The following is a 24,295-nucleotide window of genomic DNA, read 5'->3' on the forward strand; positions in this document are numbered from 1 at the left end:
GGTTGCTGGGTGGCTGCTCTCTTGCGAGTGGGCTCCCAAAGAGTCGGGCACAGCCTCATGGGTGAACGGCTGTGTTGCCCTGTCACAGCAGGGCAACACAACAGCCATGAAGCGACCACGCTCATGAGCAGCCACCTGGTAAACCCCCTTTCCAGCCGGGCACAGTGCCATTCACTGACCTAGGGGTATCGCCAAGCCATGTGATCGCCTGCTCGCCGCTGCCCGGCTCTTGCAGTTTGGCGCCTTGGAAATGCCAGTGAAAGGCGCTCTGCATGGCTGGAGAGGGGAGTTGCACTAGCGGCTGTTCCACTCCCGCTTGCATGCCCCCCAGCCTCATGATGCCCTGGCCCAGCTCTCCCCACAGAGCCAGAGCACCTCCGCTGCCGCCGCCACCATCCCAGCATGGCTTTTTCAGTGGCTTCCAAACCGAGTCTTCCGGCAGGAGACACTCTGGGCATACATTCTATGGTTGTGAGTCGGCTGCTGGCAGAGCATACTCCCAGAGTGTACAACCTTAGAGTGTACGCCCAGAGTGGCCACTGTGGGAAAACTTGGTTTGGAAGCTGCCGAAAAAGGCATGCTGGGATGGTGGCGGCGGCAGCGGAGGTGCTCTGGCTCTGTGGGGAGAGCTGGGCCAGGGCATCGTGAGGCTGGGAGGCATGCGAAAGGGAGCGGAACAGCCGCTCACGTAACCCCCCCCTCTCCAGCCATGCAGAGCACTATTCACTGGCATTTCGAAGGTGCCAAGCTGTGAGAGCCGGGGGGCAGCGAACAGGCACTAATGCGGCTTGGCGATACCCCTAGGTCAGTGAATGGCACCGTGCCTGGCTGGAAAGAGGGTTTGCTGGGTGGCTGCTCATGAGCGTGGTCACTTCATGGCTGCTGTGCTGCGCTGCTGCGACAGTGCAACACAGCCGTTCACCCCTGAGGCTGTGCCCGGCTCTTTGGGAGCCCACTCGCAAGAGAGCAGTTGCCCGGCAACCCCCCTCTTCAGCTGGGCACAGCGCTGCTCACCAACCTAGGGTATACCGAAGGCGTCAATAGGTTGTTACTCTTTTCTGGAATTTCTTCCCTCAGATTAGCTTAGAGCAGGGGTCAGCAACTCGCAGCTCTGGAGCCGCATGTGGCTCTTTCATCCCTCTGCTGTGGCTCCCTGTCACCAGTCGGCACCACAATTTTGATAGGAGCTTTCGGTTAGGGGGGAAGCAGGGCGCTCTAGGAGGAGACTCTATGGCAAGGGGCGGGTTTTCCAGTCAGCTCCACAATTGATAGGGCTTTCAGTTAGGACAAGTAAAGGAAAAAGGACACCTTGCTAGGAGGAGACTCTATGGTGGGGGAACTGGATTTCCGGTCGGCTCCAGAATTGAATGGGGGGCTTCTGTTTAGGACCTTTGTGGCTTTTTGAGTGTTTAAGGTTGCCGACCCCTGGGTTAGTGTCTTGGGGTTCTTCATTTCAGTAGTAAATTGGCCCAACCCTGCCCAGAAAAATATTATTGTTGATTGAGGGTTAGGGAGACCATAGTCTCTTATTAGCCAAAGGGAGAAAGGGAGCAGAGCTATTTAAGAGCTGTGTAAAAGAGGGAATTTCAGTAGAACAATGTCTTTTGAGATTCCTATCAAAAATGTGAGAACCTTATTTTTATGTGCCTCTGGCCAATGATCTATGATCAGGTAAAAAAACAACCTCATGTCGTGGAAATTTCCCCTAAGGCAGAGTGAGAAATAGTCACTTTCCCTTTAAAAGCATATGTTATCACTAGAATAAAGATGTGATTTAGACCTCAACTGCTCCGGCTGTTTGTTCATAGTAGAAAACTTGATTGTAGTTAAAGAGAGTGACAGGTTAGAAGTAAGAGAGAGCAGACAAACTGAATGCTAGGGCTTACTAAAATGATAAAAGACTAAGAATTATTGTGATTTACTGCCTGTGTTAGATTAACAGGTATGTTGGTGGAAGAAAAAAAAATTGCTGCTGAAATTTCCCCAAACACTCAGAGAGGAAACTAGAGCAGGTTAAAAACAATGCAGACAAAGTGGGTCTCAAGAGTGGAAATATTGGCAGCATTTAGCCAGGGTGTGTCTCCAAAGTCTTATGAAGAGCCAGGGTCAAGCTGTTACTATTAATTAGTAGACCACTTAGGAAGGACAGCATATAAAGTTTCCACCAATGGCCCTGACAGTTTTTGGATGCCCCTGACTCTTATCAGCCTTCCCAAAGTGTATGAACAGATTTTCTCTCAGGCAGTAGGATATTTTTGAAACCAGGATGTATGTGGTTAGGTGTTATGAGTTGATTATGAGGTTCATTGATTATAGTGTTATGACTAGAATAGAATAGAAAGGAATAACAGAGTTGGAAGGGACCTTGGAGGTCTTCTAGTCCAACCCCCTGCTCAGACAGGAAACCCTAAACCACTTCAGACAAATGGTTGTCCAACATCTTCTTAAAAACTTCCAGTGTTGGGGCATTCACAACTTCTGAAGGCAAGTTGTTCCCTTGATTCTAACAGTTAGGAAATTTCTCCTCAGTTCTGAGTTGCTTCTCTCCTTGATTAGTTTCCACCCATTGCTTCTTGTCCTGCCCTCAGGTGCTTTGGAGAATAGTTTGACTCCCTCTTCTTTGGGGCATCCCCTGAGATATTGGAACACTGCTATCATGTCTCCCCTAGTCCTTCTTTTCATTAAACCAGATATACCCAGTTCCTGCAACCATTCTTTGTATGTTTTAGCTGCTAGTCCCCTAATCATCTATGTTGCTCTTCTCTGCACTTTTTCCAGAGTCTTTTTTACATCGACTATTTTAACTGTGTTTTACTTTCTGTTTTGGCTTTATAAAATGGCTCTTATGTACAGTATTGTATACTATGTTATCACCCAAAGTAATATGTTTAATTTGAATGGTTATATAAATTAGCCAAAATAAATAATTGCATATATTTTTTTAATCCTGATTGATTAATAATTAGCACTTCCTGGTTTGCTGTCTTTAAATCAATAAGCAATTCTATCTTTAAAAAAGATCTGAAAATCTTACCTTTCACAATTAAGTACTGAAATTAAATTGTCACACCAGTCTGTAAAACTCAGGTATTCAGCAAAAGAAGTATTCACTTCAGTAGCAAAGAGATTAATCTTTGAAGAAAAGGACATTGTCATCCTAATTTTTGCTTCTTTAAATTGGAAGTCATGCTGCGCTATATTCATTTTTCTCAAAAGCAGTTAGACTATGATGAACATTTATGTTAGTTCCCATGACATCTTTTCATGTGCTGCTTAGATGTAGTTAAATCTTTAAGGAAGTGCTGTTCCATATAAAAGCTATAATTTATTACATTATTACACTCTGGAATGATAAACAATGTTCTGTCCGTTCTCTCTCTCTCTCTCTCTCTCTCTCTCTCTCTCTCTCTCTCTCTCTCTCTCTCTCTCTCTCTCTCTCTCTCTCTCCTCCCTCCCTCCCTCCCTCCCTCCCTCCTTCCCTCTCTCCCTCTCGCAATTTTCTTGAAAGGAAAGTGTCTTTAATATGATTTTACATCAGTTCTTCTTGGGGGGGGGGGTTAACATAATCACAATCCAGTTTAATTTTGCTGAAGCACTTCTTAAAACTTCTGTACAATTTAAAATTGAATTTGATTTTTGTCAAACGCTTTTTGGCAATTTATTCAATTTACACACTCTTCCAATTCCGTTTTTGTCTGTGAAAGGATGAATTATTGAAGTTATTGGAAATACAGCCTGAAACCTGTTATTCCTAAACTAATACCTTATCTCAAAGTTGATAGATGACAATAACCAAATAATGATTTGCTTTTAAAGATCAACTTCATGTTGTTTTAAACAGTAAACTAACCTCTTTTGATATAAAATGGGATTAATACAACATAAAATTTGGTTTTGTATATAACGGACAATTGGGGATTTTCAATAAAGTTGAGTTATAGCTGACTTGCTCTGGGAAATGAATTTTATGAGCTGGAATTCTGTCTCACATGATTTGGCTCTTGTCTACTGTTGCCAGATTTTAGACAGAAGTTCATAGAGTTGTCCATATTAATTTAGAATGATTGTTATTTGTCAAAGGTGCATATGTTGTCCTTGGCTAGATGTCCATATTTGGAATTTAGCAAGGTGTCAGGAATGATACTTTTATCTATAAGGGGTAATGAAAATTGCAGAGTCTGGCTGACTGTGCAACCAATCACAGTTTATTAAATTTATATGCTGCTCAAATCCCATGACTCTACTTTCAAAATTAAAAGTAAACAAAGGAGACATTGTAGTTATGGAATTTAATGTGGAATCCAAACATTTGAAATTATGTAGAATTATCACAAGAAGACTTCTAGGATAAAAAAGGGAAAATTCCTGAAGCTTATAGAGAAGGGAAAATGATTGCAGTTGTACAATCTCAGGTCCAGAGCTCTACATTGATGTGTACATCCAGTTGGATCTTTTTGTTGTTGTTCTTTTGAGGCATAGGCTCAGGCCACCTCAGCTATTCCTTAATCGGGTTGAATGGATCATTAGGAAAGGTAATGTTGTTTGAACTCCACTGCTCATTTTAAGGGATAATTTCTTTCTCTGAATTAGGCATTTCCCACACTGTTGCACAATCCCTGTCTATCTTCCCTGAGTCTTTGTGTCACCTGGTTTCAGGTCAACATTGGGACTCAGGACCCTGGACAGCACCCTGGAGTTTGGGAGAGCTGTTTGAATTTTTAAAGAGGATTTCGGGTTAATGTTTGAGTTCCAAGTAACATCCCCAATGAAAGAACACTCGGGGGCTTGAGTTTCCTCAAAGTTCCATTTTATTAGAGATGTCATATTAGCACATCTGGGAAAACTTCAATCTGAAAGCTTCCAGGTTTTCCCCACTCAAAAGAAAGTTCAAGTCCCTGCCCAGCATCCACATGTCCATCCCATGGCCCAATCAGGCACCCTCCCAACTGGAGATGCCTCGCAGCCACACCACTCCAGGTACAGGGCAAGATGTCCTTGATTCTCTGAGAAAGGAATGTTATTTTTACTATACAGTATACCTCCCATATTCCATACAATCCCCCATTCCAGTTTCCCACAGCTTTAAATGTGGCAGGTCTGAAGGCCAATGCAAAATATGGCTTCTAAGCCTAACAATTAATCCCCTTAATAGAAAAGTCTGTTCTTGAGTCTTCATTTTGGCTTTACTTTTATTTTGAAGCTTGAGTTGGATTATTGATTTGCCCCGCTAAAATTTGTGGGACTGTCTTTCTCGCAACTCATTAAATGTAATATTTAGGAAATGTCAAATGTTTTTATAGCTCGAACTGACCAATATGAGGTGTTGCATATCCAAATCTTTTTAAACATTTATTGCTCAAAGTACCTGGCAGTTTTAGCAACAGTAATAGCACTTAGACTTATATACTACTCCATAGTCTTTACAGCCCTCTCTGAGCAGTTTACAACATCAGCATATTGCCTCAACAATCTGGATCTTTATTTTACTGAAGATCTGGAAGGCTGAATCAACCTTCAGCTGCTCAGGATTGAACTCCTGGAAGTGAGCAGAGTTAGCTTGCAGTACTGCATTCTAACCACTAGGCCACCATGGCTGCTCCTTCTTTTATTGTTAATTCCAAAATTATACAAAGATCTGTGTGATTGAAAATAGTTTAGATGGTAAAAAGAAAATGATGTCATGCATAGTCAATAATAATAATATTGTTCTTTTAAATACATTTGTAGGCTGTCTTTAAAGATTAATCACTCTTAAATGTAATAATAGCAAATATATCAGGAAGAGTATATGTTCTATCAGAAGGACACCGTTGTTCTTTTTCTAATGTCTTAATGTGTTGAGTGTGAGTTTCTACAATCAAGTGATATTGGGAAAGCAAAAAAAAGTTGAACTTCAGTGCAATTAGTAAATTTTAATTAGTGTGATTTCTTTTTTAGGTGTGACTGGGAAAATAGAATTTAGTCAGTAAGCGTTTCCCTGCTCTCCTGATTCCCAGTACATTTGTCATGCAATTTTAGTTGTCTATTTTATTCATTCATTAAATTTCTATGCCTGTCTATGTCTGTTTTCTACCTTAATACAACATAGGAATCATTGTTAAGTTCCGTCTGTTTGTTAATAACTTTCTTGACTTTGAATTCATGAAGAGCATTTTAATCATACACATATTAAATACAGTACAACACTGCCATAATTATAAGCTTGTTTGACCGGAGTGGCTTCATGGTCTCAATTAAAATATAATGATGAACTCTCCTGAGGAAAGGATTCACAGGTTTTTAACTCTGACTGCATAGTGATAACGTACAAGAAATAAACTGCAAAAATCCAGTAATTTTGTGCCTCTCATATACAAAAGTCATTAGAAGGTAAAATGCAGCCTGGTGTAATCAATGCATTGCAAATATGTACAATTAACTTATCTTGGCCTCATAAGCCAACCTCTCTTGTTACCTTTAGCACTCAAATAATTTGGCACTAGTATTTAGGAAGTGTTCAGCTGATCTCCAAGCTAAAGATATTAACATGGTGTGCAATAGTGTAATTATCTGTAGAGATAGTAATAATTGCTAAAACTTTGTGTGAGGAGGTGAATGTTTATATCAGATGCAAAATGATGAATATACTCGTGAGTTTTGAGGCGGTCAGTAGCAACTCTCATAGCAACCTCAGAAGCCTGAAAAAAAGATATTTTGATTTTAACAAATAGGAAACAGGTGCTTTGTAAGTACTGCCACACGTTTAGAAGAATCTCTTTTGAAGGATTTTCACAACCCTAATAAAGGTAAAGGTTCCCCTCGCACATATGTGCTAGTTGTTCCCGACTCTAGGGGGCGGTGCTCATCTCCGTTTCAAAGCCAAAGAGCCAGTGTTGTCCAAAGATGTCTCCGTGGTCATGTGACTGGCATGACTAAACGCCGGGCGCACAGAATGCTTTTACCTTCCCACCAAAGTGGTCCCTATTTTTTCTACTTGCATTTTTTACATGCTATTGAACTGCTAGATTGGCAGAAACTGGGACAAGTAATGGGAGCTCACTCCATTACGCAGTGCTAGGGATTCAAACTGCCGAACTGTCGACCTTTCTGATCGACAAGCTCAGTATCTTAGCCACTGAGCCACTGCATCCCTTAACCTTATTAGCTTTACTTAAAAGTTAATATTCTTCCAACCTCTTATATTTGCATTACTTGCTGCTGGTGCTCATGTACAATCCTAATTCCTTAACTGGGACGTACAGATTTCTTTGAGAGCCTGACAAATAGCTAAATGCTATTTCTTCCTGTATTTGGAATCAGACAAGAAATTTCTGGCTTATACCCAGTGAGACTTAACATTTGCTGATAGTGCTTCCTCCAGTTCCTGAATGACCATATGAATTGTTACCAATCATCTCCCAAATGTATTTGTTAGACAATATTTATTTATTTAAAAACATTTATTAAATTTATATCCTGCCCATCTAACAATGAAGCGGCTGTTTTAAATTTATGACCAACTTCGGGGTAATCGAGAGTGATAAATATAATGTTTTGAGAGAAGATTCAAGGAAAAAAAAAACCTTAGGGTTGAAATGTCCAGAATTAAAGAAAGTTATTTGAAGGCATTAATTTTTGAATTGAGTACAAAATTGCATTGAATTAACTTTGACTGAATCTCCAAACTTGATTGTTTGCACAATATGCATTTCATGCATTGATTTAAGAACTATCTGCATGGGGGTTTGTACATGTGTCAAAAGAAATACCACCTGAGCCATTAAGCCCATTTAACTGAATATATGAGGTAGCCTGAAATTGAGAGCATTGTCTATTTGGTTTGTTCCTTCTGTTCTCCTACTATTAATTACTTCAACTAGAAGCATATATCCATACTCTGATGTTGGATATCAGTTGTAAGGATCTCCTTTGTGTAACAAGATGTAGTAATAATGGCCTGTGTTGCCTTCCCAAGTAGAACATAGAATAATAGGGTTGGAGAAGTCCTTGGAACAGGGGTGAAATTCAGCAGGTTCTAGAGAACCGATAGGGGAAATTTTGCATAGTTCGGAGAACTGACAAATACCATCTCTGGCTGGCCCCAGAGTGGGGAGGGAATGGAGATTTTGCAATGTCCTTCCCCTGCCACGCCCACCAGGCCACGCCCACAGAACCAGTAGTAAAAAAAAATTGAATTTCACTACTGCCTTGGAGGTCTTCTAGTCCAACCCTCTGCTTCAGCAGGAGACCCTATATTATTCTAGACAAATGGCTGTCCAATTTCTTCTTTAAAACCTTCAATGATGGATCTCCTGCAACATCCGAAGGCAAGCTGATCCATTGATTAATTGTTCTAACTAACAGGAAATTTCTTCTTAGTTCTCGGTGGGTTTTCTCTTTGATTAGTTTCCATCTATTGCTTTTTGTCCTTCCTTCAGGTGCTTTGAATTATAGGCTGACCCCCCTCTTCTTTGTGGCAGTCCCCCATGTATTGGAAACTGCTATCATGTCACCCCCAGTTTTATTTGTTTTTGTCTGAGTCCTGGATGGTGTGTGAGCAGCAGCAGCAGCAAGCATCTAGACCAGTGATGGCAAACCTTTTAGACACCGAGTGCCCAAACTGTGCGCAAACCCAAACTGCACATGCGCATGCATGCATGGACATGTGTGTATATGCAGCAGAGACCCAAAGACCAGTTGGCTGGCAGGAGGCGGGGCATCCCAACACTGGCAGCGCAGCAAGAGGTCAGATCTTTTTCTTTTGTGAGCTGCTATTTTGTCGTTTGCAGGGAAACAGAAGCTCACGAAAGAAGCACCACGTAGATGTGACCTGGGACATGCCAGCAGAGAAGGCTCTGCATGCCACCTCTGGCATGCATGCCATAGGTTCGCCATCATGGATCTAGACTATACCTAGTTACCCCAATCATTCATCATATAGTTAGATTCCAGACGCCTTCTTATCTTTGTTGCTCTAGTTTTATTCTGATAACAACTTTAAAGATTTTGACTGACTGTTCCCTATCTGTCCTATTATTACCATCCCACAATAGCCATATGCTTTAATATCATGTTTATTCTCTAAATAAAATGCCAATAAACCCTATTTATTAAAGAACCACTTTTAATCACTCTGAGCAGTGGGGGTAGGATGGGGAGATTCTTCATAGAACAAATCTCATTTTCAACAGTCTTTACAAAATGAGCCATAAAATTACAATATTCCAAAGTACTTTGTAATTCCAGTGCAGGCAGCTCTTCATCATGGCATCTGAAAGCTCAGAAAACACAAAACTCATTAAATTAAAATAACCCACCTACTGCGAGGAAGAAAAACACATTTGTCAATATCAATTTTGCCTCTGATTATCCTATATATTTATCTGTTATTTTTAAGAATTATGATTTGAGTATCATTCATGCCGAAATGAAAGTATTTACCCTAAACCTTATTTTTTCATTTCTTACTGAAATTTCTTATTATCCAGTTTTCAGACTGCTGAAAAATAACTGAGCAACAGGTTCTATAGTTATCAAAAGATACACAATGTCAACAACACAACTAAAAATAGCTTTATTTTAATCAACACGGTGATACAATTTTTTAAAAGGCAGCACTGGTGAGTTCTTTGAATATTCTGTTTCAAGTTTTAAAGTTCTCCAAAATGTACCCATTTTCAAATTTTCCTCATGTTCATCTCATTCTTATTTTCAATCTCTAATATCTTAAAGCTGTATAAGTTATTAATGTTACAATAAGACCTTTATTAAGTCTAATTAAATCTAATGTGAGCAATTGTGTTATTATTTAGGCATTTCTCCAGCCCCCTCCTCCTCCAAATTTAATCAACCATTCCTTGGCTATTGTTTGTCAGTTTTACAGTTTTATTGTTTTACAACTTAGGGACATGGTAGCTCAGTGGCTAAGATGCTGAGCTTGTCAATCAGAAGATCGCCAGTTCAGCGGTTCAAATCCCTAGAGCCGCGTAACGGAGTAAGCTCCCATTACTTGTCCTAGCTTTTACCAACCTAGCAGTTTGAAAGGACATTTAAAAATGCAAGTAGAAAAATAGGGACCACTCTGGTGGAACGGTAAAAGCACTTCATATGCCTTCAGCATTTAGTCATGCCGGCCACATGACCATGGAGACATCTTCGGACAGCGCTGGCTCTTTGGCTATGAAACAGAGATGAGCATCAACCCCTAGAGTCAGGAAGGACTAGCACATATATGCAAAGGGAACCTTTACCTTAACCTTATTTTACAACTTGGTAGAGTTCAGCCAAATAATTTGGGAATATAATCAATTGGTTTCCCAAATTGCCAGCTACTATTAAACCCAACCTATATAAAAACAAATTTATTTTATAAGCATCTATAATTTTAAGGCAAGGTATTTATTATATGTGATAGAGAGACTGACATTTGGAAGCAGACTGTTGAATGTAGAAAGAGAATACAGTAAGGGCTTCAGACAGATGTAATTGAACACCCTAGTAAACAGATCTCTATTATATCTGATCCTAAGGGTGTTTTAGTATTCAGTTGAGAAGTAACACACACACACACACACACACACACACACACGATAACAGAGTATTTCCTTGCAGTTGGTAACCATGGCTTCAGGTTTGTGTGTCTCAGATATTTTTGTTTCAAAGATAAAGTCAGCAGTCTCTTTGAATGAGCCCACACATTTGTGTTTTTTTTCTAACAGTAGTATTTTAAAAACGCTTTTATAGAAATTTTTTTTTGCTTTTGCTCAACTTGTCTAGTCAAGTCTTTAGCGAGATGACCTCTCCTTTAAGAAGCTCCTGTTACGTTGAAGAGACACTTGTCTTGTTAGTATTTAGAGTGTTAGAAAAATGCGCTGCTGGGTTGGCATTTTTAAAAAAGGATTTAAACAAGCAACAACAACCAAAAGCAGACACAAGTGTTTAGGCAGAACGAGTATTCCCAGAAGTAACGAGGAGATAAATTGAATAAATGGGTTCCTGAGGCTAAGCCCTCCCTGAGTTGTTCTATTTTAAACTACAGTTACTTGGGCTTTTGAATTTTCTTTTACTTTTTTATTATGCTCATCAAGTCAATGTCAACTGTTAGCGACTGCATTCATTCCCCCCCCCTCCCCTCCTGATGATCTGTTCATGTTGTTGGAAGAAATCTGGGTTCAGTTCCAAGTGGGGAAAAAGACACTGGAAACACGGAGGCTGCTTGGAAAGATGGTTTAATGGTGGACAGGATCACATGGTTTGAATTTCTGAACAGAATCATATGGCTTGAGTTCCTGAGCAGAAAAGGGATCTCATGCTTCAAGATGTTGGGTGAAGAAAAAAAGGCCGAGATGCTGAGAGTCCCTTAGTTTTATACCCTCTCCTGCGTTTTGAACTTCCTGGGGCACAGGAAGCGTATCCTGATTGGTTACTGTCAGAGGTCATAGCTAGCTTTGTAGATTGTCTGTGTGCTAAGTTTGGTTGAAACATGGTGGCAATGAAATGGCTCTGCCTGAAGCGGGTAATCTTTGTTATATAGAATAGACTGGCTCAGGCCTTAATGGCCCATTGACAAAGATAGGGGCAGCTGAGTTTTAGCTTCTCTGAGCTTCTCTTTTTAGGGGAAATATTCTGCCTTTCTAGTGTATCCCAAAATATTTCACTTCTCTAAGAAAGGGATGGGTTTTAACTTCCAACAGTGTAACGGTGCATTCATCATCACTATAACTGAGTCTGTCCACCTTCTTCTCTTTTTCTCCCATTTATCCCAGCGTCAGAACCTTTTCCACAGACCTGGGTCTTTGCATAGGAAACTAGAATATTAAAAAGAAGCCTTGAAGTAGAATTTTAGCACACTGAAAAGTATGAACGCAGAGGTGGAATGAAAATAAAAATAGCATGATGGACTGAAGTCTGCACCGCTGTAGCACAGGACTTCTTAGATAAGTAGGTAAATGTTCATAATTAAAGAGGTTGACAACATTTTAAAAAGGAAATTGATGTATGCTCAGTTATCGTGTCCCAGTTGAAATCCTAAAAGTAGTCATAGCCCAGCTGTCATGTACTAGCTTTGCAAGGGCAGCTGAAAAGAAAGATCTTATTGTTTGTTCTATGCCCACATCATTTTATTTTCACTGCTTTATTTTAAACAAACAGCAAATGTCACTTTTCCTAGATTCACAGTAAAGGCCAACATTTTAATCATCATCATCGTTTAACGACCCCGTAATCCAGCGATGGCAAACCCTTTTTGGCTCACGTGCCACAAGTGGGGGGAGTGCAGGGGGGTTGTGTTCGGACGTGCCACACCCATAATGCAATGCATGACCCCCCCCAGTGCGCATGTGCGCGCTACAGGCGCAACCCCCTATTTTTACATTTTCGCCCTCCCCGGGCTCTAGAGGCTTTATAGGAGCCTGGGGAGGGCGAAAAGAGCCTCCCCCCCCCAGAGGGCCTCCGGAGACTTCAGGGACCTTCCGGAGGCTTCCCTGAAGCCTTCGGAACGCTTAAAATGACTCTCCGAGCAAACCGGAAGTGACTTCCGGTTTGCTCGGAGGATCGTTTTGAGTGCTCCGGAGGCTTCAGGGACCGTCCGGAGGCTTCCCTGATGCCTTCGGAGCGCTTAAAACGACCCTCCGAGCAAACCGGCTCGGAGGGTTGTTTTAAGCGTTCCGAAGGCATCAGGGAAGCCTCCGGACGGTCCCTGAAGCCTCCGGGGGGGGGGGCAGGGGAGGCTCTTTTCGCCCTCCCCAGGCTCCTATAAAGCCTCTGGAGCCTGGGGAGGACGAAAAATGGCTTTTAAAAAGGGTGAACTCAGATGGCCAGCACGCGCATGCGCACTGGCCAGCTGACAGGGCAGCGCCTCGCGTGCCCTGACAAATGGCTCCGCGTGCCCTCTGTGGCACGCGTGCCATAGGTTCGCCCTCACTGCCATAATCCCTTGTGGGGTAGAATCTGGGCAAATGAATGGAGCTAGCAAATTGTTTACTGGCCGGATGTCCTTCCTGATGCCAATGTGGAGATTTGTTCAGCAGATATATTCTCATTGTGCCCAGAGAGAAAAATATCTGCCTCTACCCAGGATCGAACCTGTGGCCTCTTGATTGTGAGGTGAGAGCACCACCTCTAGGTCACCGCACCACTCCCCAAAACTAGCATTTTAATGTATGTGAATAATCTAGGTAGCTGCTTTCTATGTCTTCTTTTTGTAAAGATCTGAAGGTCCACAGATCACTGAAATGGCAGGAAAGCCAAATAGGTTTTCGTGTGTGTTTATCTATTTTTATTCATTTCAGTCTTCTCTACTGGCAGCTATTACAGGAATATCAAAGGAACTCACAGAGCAACAAACACAGTTCAACAGAAGGTGTTCATCCTATTTCTATTTAGAATAGTCTTTGGAGTTCATATGACTGAATTATATCTTTCAGTTTATCATTTGAATCTCTGGCATGCATTTATAGTGTCAAAACTGATCCCTGTGCTCTGCGTTGTTGTTGGAGATCTTCCTCGGATTGAAGGAAGAATTTTAAAATATTATACAGCACCCGAGCTGCTGTTTTTCTTGAGCTGTCTGACTCTGTACGCTCTTGAGCTAAACTACTTAGAAATGTGAAGCTAAGTGTATTTCTGGTGAGTCCATTTTTAAAATCATTTTTTCTCCCATCAACAGTGAAAGCATTATCTAACGTGGCAATTGGGCATCATCTGGCTTCTGAATTGGTGCCTGGTAGCTTAATTGTGCCCACTCGATTTTCCTATCAGGCCTCAGAAGTTGCTTCAATGTTTTCTATTAATGCATCAATGTAGATGGACACATTGAATTACATTTTAAAAGCTCAGCAGACAGCCTCCACCAAGTTAAGGAACACACACACACACACACACACCACACACACACACACACACACAGAGTATATATGAAAACCTAACTCTCAAATTTGTGTTTGCACTTTTCTGTCCTTTCAAGTGGACAATGCTGTGGTCATCTTGAATGTTATCGATTGTAATTTCTTTAACTTCTAGCATTTCAAGAAGCACATTCATCATACCATGTTCTGGAATATCGTCCGTATAAAGGCATTTGAGAAAAATGCTCTCTGGAGATCTCTATTGCTCTGATATTTCCACTTCATTTGCTGTTAGAAAATGAACCATTAAAGTCATTTTTTCCATTTGGCTTGCGACAGATACACGGTCCCGAATAATAGCATAATGTCTTGTTGAGTTCAGAAATGCAGCAATCTTCTCTTTGACTTTTTCTGCCAGTAACTGTATGATCTCATTCTGACTTGTTTTCCAAAGTAAATAACTTGGTCGGTGAAACATTCCAGATGCTTCTAGAATACAACATCAAACTCTGTGATTTTAAGGATAGTTTCATTGTTTGACATATGCGGCTCATCTGAAGTGCTGTGCAAAATCGTAGATTTTGGGTACAGGCATTTTTGCAATGGGAATGAATATTTTGCCAGTAAATAAATTCCTATGAATTGAATCGATTGTACAATTATCTATGGTTGTCTTTAACCTGACTTTCAGTTGAAACTCTTTTCATTCCAGGTTCCTTGGTTATTTCCTGAACATGCCAGATTCTAGTGAGATATTTTTACCCCCAGTCTTTTGTTCTTGTAAAACTCAATGTAGCTAGAGTAGAAGACTAGAAGAATTGCCAAAAGGCACAATGTGCAATATTTTGGGATTCTGAATAAATAAGTCATGAGCTCTCTGCTTTTTCACCATTCAGATTTTCATATGGTAGATGGAACCTTATATTTGCAGTGTCTTTGGAGAACATGAAATTTTCACTGGCAGTAGATCACACAGTGCAAGGATAATCTTCATGTAGCAGTGGTAATGTTGTTGGAACATGATCTGAAATAGCTACAGTACCTGCCCAGCATAGTCCTGTAACTTTACTGTCAATTGATAGTATGAAGTATGGTGAATTGACCATATGAACAAACCTCAAGTTTTCTTGCTCTTCATTCTAAGGAAGCAACCTAGGCACAAGTGAAATCACTCTGCAGCCATATTTCATTCTGTTCTCCCTTCCCTCCTCTAGTATCTATAAATGTATGCTCAAATAATCCATGTCTGCAATTTTCCCGGAGGCATAGTAAAATGCTTGTGTTGGCTTGCATGTTAATATAGTTCCTAGCATATCACAGCTGTGCTCAGGGTGTAAGAACATGTTAGAATAAAGTTCTTCTACTAGAAATAGTCCACTGAGATTTCCTCCCCCTCTTTTTTGGTAGAAGCTCCACTGAAAAGAAATAATGTTTTCCTTTAGGCAGTTTAAATTCCCTTTAAAGTGCTATTGTCCCTTCTTTATACTTTGACATTCTTGTGATATCTTGAATATGAAAATCAATGTTTCTTTTATTTAGAATCATAATTCATCCTACCCAGAAATGCAGCCATATATTACTATTCAAGAAACATCTAAAAATAAAATATAAATGATAACCAAGTTAGCATAATTTTTTTTTTGATGAAAACTCTTCCACCTTACCTTAAGCTTCCGAGAATGAACCCACTAAAATAATGTCTATGGCACTTTCAAAGCTTTTCGACCTTGAACCTCAGTGAGTATCAAGAATCCACAGAAATAGTGTTCTGTATATGCTGAAAATAAGTCTATACATTTTGTTCAAGAACCTCATGGGACAAATGATTATGATGAGGCAGCATCCTTGATTTGCCACAGGGAGCCTGATAATGCATGGAAGAAGAGGCAAAAACAGGTGTATTAAAAATAAACTGTTTTGTCAGTGATTCACAGCTAGAACAATATAGTAGGGAACGAATGCTAAACAATAGCACAATAATTACCATGTTTCCCCGAAAATAAGAACAGGGTCTTATTTTCTTTTGACTGCACTTGGCCTTATTTTTGGGGAGGTCTTATTAGTTTTGAGGTGCAGGATGTGGCAAGTGGGGTCACCTCATGGCTGCTGCTGTGTTGCAATATTTTCGGGGAGGGCTTATCTTTGGGGGAGGGCTTATTTTAGCGCATGCACTCAAAAGCCCGACTGGGCTTATTATCCGGAGAGGTCTTATTTTTGGGGAAACAGGATAGGCATAGTGTCACTTTTGCTTAAATTGGATGTTCCGTTTAGTTTTTAGAGAACCCAGTAGAGGGAACTTTTCAATAATCTAGTTTTAAGGCAACAGAGATAGCAGTGTGTGAACCATAGTTATATTTGATAAAAAAAGAGACAATATTACGAACAAATGGTGGAAAATAGTTTCTGTTGTTTCATGAACTTGTCCGCTAAGTGCATCTGTGTCCCCGAGTCCTTCAGGATCAGTAACTTGAGGACAGCTGACAGTCAGGACAATGATCTTTCCTAAATCATGGAATCAGTCAGACATAAACTTTTGCGAGATGCATCTTACTTCATGAAATGCTTTTGCCACCATGAACGTGGTTCTCCTCTACAAAGACGAAGTCACTATGGCACTCTGTCCTAATTCCGCTTTGAAAGGTTATATATATATTTAGAGCTTGCCAAGCACAAATTTTTGCATGGCTGGAGATAGATGGAAAAATGGCAAACCTGTTTATATTGGAATACTGATTGGATCTAATGAAGCACCTCAGTATAATTTTACTTAGCATCTAGGGCAGAAGAACACGGTGTGCTCCTATTTGAGGGGAGACAGCGCTGCCAAAAACAGAACAGATGAGTAAGTCCTTGTTAGGATGCACAGCCAACATAAGTCATATACTCCAGGCCTTGGGCTATCCAGCAAGATTTATATGGTGGAATTTCTGCTACCAATCTGTGATCAATAAGTACATACAAGAAGCACAGCTTCAATGCAGTACCTAGGCAGAAAGGCAGGCTAATATGATCTGTTCCGCAGCTGCAATTTTAATTATAGTATTCATTATTCACAACTGTATTAGTTCAGATCTCTTAATATTTGCTGCTGGTGGTGTTCATTCTATGCCTTGCCTGTTTTGTGGCTGTCTGTACCTCATTATGGAACTCTGGAATTATTATACTTTTCAACAAACAATTAATTTATCCCACACTCTAGTGGAATCTTGTAACAATGACCTGGTAGATTAGGGCCAGTTGGCAGAGCAAGGTGGTAAATCACCCAATCAAAAATTGGGAAAAGAATGAGAAAGGGTTGTTTTCTTTAACAATAGTCCAGTACAGAATGTGGTATAGGTGTGTAAGTCACAAGTAGGGGAGAGAGGGAAAAGTAATACACGCCATGTGTCTGGTGTGCAGCAAGAGGCAAATAAGCCAGCAATATTATACATCAGGGAAAAAATATTCTACTGTTGCAAAGTTGAAATCATGTACATACATTTATTCTATAAGTCAGGTAATAGGGAGAACAGAATAATTTTTCTTCTGCTTGCGTGGTCCTTTGAAGAAAGAGCTACACACTGTTTTCTTCAAGGCTTTGTTTTTTGCATTTATATATGTTTTGGGGACACTTTTTGGCTATTTTATATTTGGAGATGTGATCTTATTTCATTTGATGGCATGAGTGGCTTTTAAGAAGTCCTTTTACATGCAATAGGGCTGAAATGATAAATATTTCTGTTCTCTTTCAGGAAACATGAAGTCTCCTTGTTCGACCAAGAGTATTTTCCTTGCTCTTTTGTTCTTGCAGTCCGTGTGTTTGGGTAAGTACAAACCATTTGGGGTTCAAAGCTCTAAAATATTACTCCATCTTTCCTCTCTTCCTTAATCTGAGTGCTGATGGAACCCTAGAGAAAAGAATGATCTCTAGCTAACTCTGTCTTTTGCCCAAATAAAGGTTTATAATAATTTGTACTGTGTCAGCTCCTTTTCTTATACTCCAACCTTTTCCTTACAAGAGGTGAATTCACACAATCCACTTAAGGAACAAAAAATGTGATGCGATTGTGTAAGAGAGAATGGCAAAGCAGCTGTTAGAGTAAGTAATTTGCCAAGTGCAGGAAGCTCCGTAATTATTACAGATGATATGTGAGAAAAACACTGTATGAATTTGCCCCAAATCAAATAATTCACAAAGGATTTGTGATTTTTTTTGGAAAAAAAATCAAACCCAAAGCTTCTCTATACCCATCAGAGGGCTATAGCTTATATCAGGAATTTGATAGTGATATGTCATTTCATCTGTTTTATTCCTAAATCAATTCTCACTTTAGCTCCATTTTTTTTATTTATTTTAAATGTGTTTTTAAAGCAAAGCCTTGCAAGTGGTCAGGAACCTGAGTAATCTGTATTCTTGCATAAGAGTTCATTCAATTTTGACCAATTTATATTCTTTGTTTCCTTTTAACTTTTGTTTTTTGTGCTGCCCAATTTTTGATGGACTTAGGTCATTAATACATTTTCAAAGATAAGCTTATTAATCTATAAGGAAACTTGAAAACCAATAAATTATTAAGTCATGGATTTTAGTAGCAATAGCATTTAGACTTATATACCACTTCACAGTGCTATGCAGCCCTCTCTAAGGGGTTTACAGAGTCAGCATATTGCTCCCAACAGTTTGGTTTCTCATTTTACCCACTTCGAAAGGATGGAAGGATGGAGTAAACCTTGAGCCTGGTGAGATTTCAGCTGCCAAATTGCAGTCAGCCGGCAGTCACCGGAAGTAGCCTGCAGTACTGCACTCTAACCACTGGGCCACCTAAGCTCTTATTAAGTGATAGATTTTAGTAAACTTTAGTACACTTCTACAGATAATAGCAATATAATATTTTAATGTGGGCTATAATCAAAGTAAGCTCATTTCTTTTACGCCAACTTTGTAAAAGGCATTCTGGGCATTTAAGTTCCAAGTGGACAGGAAGACATTGAATTGGAAAAAAAAACCTGATGCCGTAATTTTTAAGACTTTAAATATTCAACATAACTTTTCACAAAAATTCATAGTTAGTTAAAGAAAGAAGGGCAGGACAGAACAGATGTTTAGATGTAGGGTTTTTTTGTGGTGATGATGATTATCATATATTGTAGATTCGTACATAGTCATCAAAAGTGGTTAGTAATAATTTAAAAATATATAACAAGTTACAATTGAACAAAAAGAGATGACTAAAATATATGTAAATCTACATATATTTAAAATCTACATATATTTAAAAACAATGAAACTTTGGCAGAAAGTTGTAATGATTTAGTGAAGCTACAGAAAAGAAAACCTCTTAAACCTCCTGGTTGTATCTTAGAGGATGCATTTCACCACAGCTGGGTACATTTCTATGAGTGTCTTAAAGCTGCTGATATGGTCATAAGATTACAGAGTGGAGAGCACATACTGTACTCAACTGAACACAAGAAATATGTATATAAGCATCAGGTTGAATAATGGGCAAAAGGTACAATTATCTTTTTCATAAGGCTAATTTAGAAAAGTTGAAAAAATGTTTTGATTAAGTGTGAGAGTGCAGTGGTCTAGCTTGGAAATGTGACTACATTTTGAGCAGCCTTTGTTTATCAATATACTCTTGCAATGATTAACATTGAAGCCTGGTGTCTTTTCATATAATTGTCATAGATGGAAATTATTTGTCATGGAGATAAACTCTTGGTGTAATTGTCCACATATGGAAAGATTACTGACTACCACATCTTAGAAAATGTCTCTTTTGTCATTGTACAATAAAAAGTCTTATGATAGGATATGTTTTGCAAGATTTTTTAAAAATACAAGGATCATGCCTTTAAACCCCTTTAAAAATGGCTCCAAAATGCCATTGGTGCTTCTCACTTTGCCCATTATAATTCTGTTCTACAAGCTGCCATAAGCTATCAATGGTCTCTGGGTATAATTGAAGGTGTTATCTCTTGTGAAAAAATGTGGTCTTGGGAATGGGGAAGGAATGTGTGAATCTTTAAGATGAGGCAGAAAGAAACTTCAAGAAACTTCCAAGATTCCGTTTTAATAAGAATAAAGAACATTCCCAGAATCCCCTACCAAGTCAGTTTGTTGAACTTGCCTAAGTCAAAGAGCTGACAGTTATGTCTATTGTGTAAGCTGCCTAGAGTCACTCAATAATTGAGACGGCATGCAGGTCAGCCCATAAAGTAAAAAAAGGAAAGAAAAATGAAAAATACTCCTTGGAAATCAGTGATGCTCCTGCTTTTTCCATATTATTTCCTGTGTAAGATAGATAGAATATAGGGTAGAACAGAGATGGCTAACCTTTTTGTTGCTGCATGTCAAAAGCGCGTCCACACCCACCCACAATGCAAGGCACGCATGATCCCGTGCGCCTTACCCCCGCACATGTGTGCCCCAACCCCATGCATGTGCCCGACATGTGCCCTGCCATGCTCTGTGCATGTGCCCACATGTGCTCCCTGCCCTCCTACACCCCCCTGCCCCCATTCATGTATGCGCAACTCTCACGCATGCACACATGGCCCCCTGCGCTTCCTGCCCCTTGTATGTGCTTATGACTCTCCGTGCTCCCTCTGCTCCCTGCGTATGCACCTGCAACCCCCTCATGTGTGCCCTGCAAATGCGTGGCAGAGACCCGAAAGCCAGCTGGCCAATGGGAGGTGTGCGGGCATGCACAGTGAAGCTGAACTGGGGCAATGGTTCATGTGCCCACAGAGAGGGCTCTGCGTGCCACCTGTGGCACATGTGCCATAAGTTCTCCATCACGGGAGTAGAGGAAAGGGAAGCTTTTTGTGACCAGCGTAAGTTCTTCCTTCCCTTTGTTTTCTCTTCTGGGACTTTAAGGAAATGTGAAGAGCACCAGACAACACCCAGTGTCCAATGATACAAGGAAAATGCTGAAAGCATCAGAGTGTGGATGGGTGTTAAAGGAAGAATTGTATGGTGTAGGAAAGGAAGAATTTGCAATGGAGGGATTGGAATAGCCAGAAGCAGAGTTTAGCAGACCTACCATCCTAGTAGATGCTGACAGTACAGCTAGTCAGCCAACAACTGGCAGGCACTTTCATTTTTTCACCTCAATCCAGGTTGAGAAATTGCAAAGCCAATGCTTAGGTAGCAATTCAGAACAGTAGCAGATAGCAGCAAGGAGGATCAATAGGGGCTGATGGCTTTGTTATAAGATGAGTCAATAAAGAGCAGAACTATACATAGGAAATTTAGAAATTAGGTACATCCATAGGCATGGACAATAATAGTGTAGTATATACTAACACATTAAGTGATTCAAAGTTAAGAATAGAAATATGTGAATCTGCATATTGATACAACATGTTTAATTCTGAGCTTTCAATCACGTACGTGTCCCCAATAGAGCTCTGCAGCTCTTTATCACTGTTGTAATTGAGTCAACCCTTGCTACTGGTCAACCGGTTTCTCTTTCTTTCCATCTTTCCTCCACTATGGGCTTTTCAAGGCACCTTGGATCTTTGCATAATGTGTTCAAAATATGATAATTTGAGTCTGGTCATTTGTACCTTGAGCAAGAATTCTGATTCAAGAACTCCTATATGATCCAGTTCTTCATTTTCTTGGGCGTTCTTCAACATCAAAATTCAAAAGCATTAGTATTTTTTTCATTCCTTATTTTTTTTCCAAGTCTGGCTTTTATTTCTATAGAGTATCTCAAGAAAATCTACTGTCTGCATGATCCTGATCTTTGTAGGTATAATCTCAATATCTGAATACCTTTTCCAAATCCTTTATTATTGTTCTACAAAGTGCTAGTTGATGGCCTCTTCCTTGCCTGCTGATTCCCTTACTGTTTATGGTTCATCCTAAAAAGCTGAACCTAGTACCCACCCTTTTGAGATTATCATCATCAGTTATAAGGCTGGTTGCTGTACCTGTGCCATTAAGGTAAAGGTTCCCCTTGCACATATGTACTAGTTGTTCCCAACTCTAGGGGGTGGTGCTCATCTCTGTTTCAAAGCCGAAGAGCCAGCACTTTCCAAAGATGTCTCCGTGGTCATGTGGCTGGCATGACTAAATGCTGAAGGTGCACGGAACGCTGTTACCTTCCCACCAAAGGTGGTCCCTTTTTTTCTATTTGCATTTTTACAAGCTTTCAAACTGCTAGGTTGGCAGAAGCTGGACAAGTCATGGGAGCTCACTCAGTTACGCGGTGCTAGGGATTCGAACTGCCGAACTGCTGACCTTCCGATCGACAAGCTCAGTGTCTTAGCCACTGAACCACCACCTCCCTGTGCCATCAGCTCAGTCTTATATTTAACATTAGCCCCATTTTTTCACTGTACTCTTTGACTTTCATAGCTTCAGATTATTTGTGTTTTCAGAGAATTGTCATCAGCATACTTCAGATTATTGTTGTTTCTTCCTCTAGTATTAAAACCAAGCTTGCCATTTTCTATTTCAGTACCCCTCGATATATGCTTGGTTTAAAAATGGGGACCGAATATGTCCAAAATATAATTATATTGTTTTAGCTTATACTTGGAATTTGAACCTAGCAGGATTCTCTATTCAATGAAAATGTAATTAACAATAAGGAGAACAGTGGCCCAGTAGAACAGTGCCACGACTCTCAGTCTCTCAGCTTTGGAAATGACAGCAATGGCCAACCTGAGGTGATCTTGAAAAGGCTGGACTAGGTTAGTTCCTTCAAGACTGAGAGAAAAAAACATTCTTCTGAATTGTTGACAATAATGATAAACATGGAAGTAAGTGTCTATGCAGTCAGCAGGAAGAAAACACAAATAGAATAGAATAGAATTCTTTATTGGCCAAATGTGATTGGACACACAAGGAATTGGTCTTTGGTGCATATGCTGTCAGTCTACATAAGGAGAAGAAAATACATCCATCAAGAATAAAAAGATATAACACTTACTGATAGTCATCGGTTACTAATAAACTATCAAATCATACTAGGAAACAAATAAAAACAATATAAATTGAAAGATACATGCAACATGGTTATAGTCATAAGTGTGGAGACCTAGGTACTAGGAAAGAAGAGAAGAATAGTAGTAATACATTCTTAGTAAACTGAATATTTACCTAGTAAATTTACTTAGTAAATTGAATAATATATTCTTAATAAATTGAAAACCTCTTGTCAATTTTTTTCTTTTAATGCCTCATATAAGCTAAACATAGGTAAGATGTTTTTTTACCATGTGCTTTAAACATATTTCATGTTATCAGCCCAGTAGGTTTTAATATATGCCCTGTAATATATAGCACCCCTATCTCAGCTATAAAGTGTCTTTCTTCAACTGGGATGCTTAAAAAAATTCATGCCATTCTGGCAGCCAGAAAAAAAATGACTCCCCCACCCTCTTATTCTTGTGCTGATCCTTCTGATATACTCATTTGCTGAGCAGAGAGAGAAAACAATTAATTAAAGTTAGTAACAATGTGTTGAAAAGATCAGCAGCAGCTGTCTAAAAAGCAACCTGGCAAGACTTTCACATGGTGGTGTTAACGTTTACTACTAGTCAACTCCCAGGTGTCTATTAAGAACCCTCTTCTAAGCCTTAACACCTCACCTTAAAAAGATTTTCCAAACTTCTTTCAAAGGTGTTCAAACTTTTCAATTCAAGGTGCTGAAGAGGGTGAAGAACGAAACATGGCTTAGATAGGTTTGATTGGACTGTGGAGCTCTGCACTGCTTTTATTACTCTCAGCAGCTTTCCGGGATTTCACATAGCAGATTCTGTGGATTCATATTTTGGTGGCAGGACATCTGCAGTGCAAGTCAGCTACAGATTCCTTATCCTTTTCAAACTTTCTTTTGTACCTGAGAGGATTGGAGATCAGTGATCTCTAAGCCCGTACACTTTGCCTTGATAGTTGGCGTTGAGTTACACATGTCGTAATTTTTGCAATGTATGCAGATTATTACTATTTGAATACAGATGTTATATTGGTTCACCAACTTTCTTGTACAGAACCAAATTTGATTTAAAACTGGCTGCCCACCACATCCTTGTTATTTAAAGTAAAAATTCTTGTTATTCAAAGGTCTGGTTTTTTTGAGGGTTGATTGAGTACAGAAATCCAGTGCCCAGCAGGCAGCTAAGATGTCCAGGCAACCGGTAATTATAATTGGCAGATGCCTTAAGCTAAGATTTTAAAACTGAACATGTCACAGAAATGTTCTGTACTTTAGCTTATAAATAATCCCGCATAGTGTAATAACTTTCCCTGACTTTAATCTGCATTTTAATGTTGTTTGTTTTTGAACTTGGGGGAGGAAAAACCAAGTTTGTGTGATAAATTTGAACTTCTGTGGAAAATAACTGGTGTGATTCAAAGCAGCCATGGGAAAATGTTTGGGAATGTTTTGTTACTTTTTCTCCAGGGGTTTCAGTATAGCTTGATCAAATATTTGAGTAGAGAAATATTTATGGTGATCATCTTCATGGGCAGC

General features: G+C 39.9%; 1 protein-coding gene across 1 annotated transcript in view; it reads left to right on the forward strand.

The window, feature by feature from the left end:
* The window catches only part of CDH23 (cadherin related 23), a 677,284-nt gene that overhangs the window by 12,353 nt on the left and 640,636 nt on the right, over positions 1–24,295 (forward strand). The window contains exon 2 of the mRNA XM_081954507.1: positions 17,555–17,626. Within this exon, the coding sequence (XP_081810633.1) occupies positions 17,560–17,626 (67 nt within the window). The 5' untranslated portion in view covers positions 17,555–17,559. The remainder of the gene's footprint in view (positions 1–17,554; positions 17,627–24,295) is intronic.

Source organism: Natrix helvetica (genome assembly GCF_964273705.1).
Source record: "Natrix helvetica genome assembly, chromosome: 5".
NCBI lineage: Eukaryota > Metazoa > Chordata > Lepidosauria > Squamata > Natricidae > Natrix > Natrix helvetica.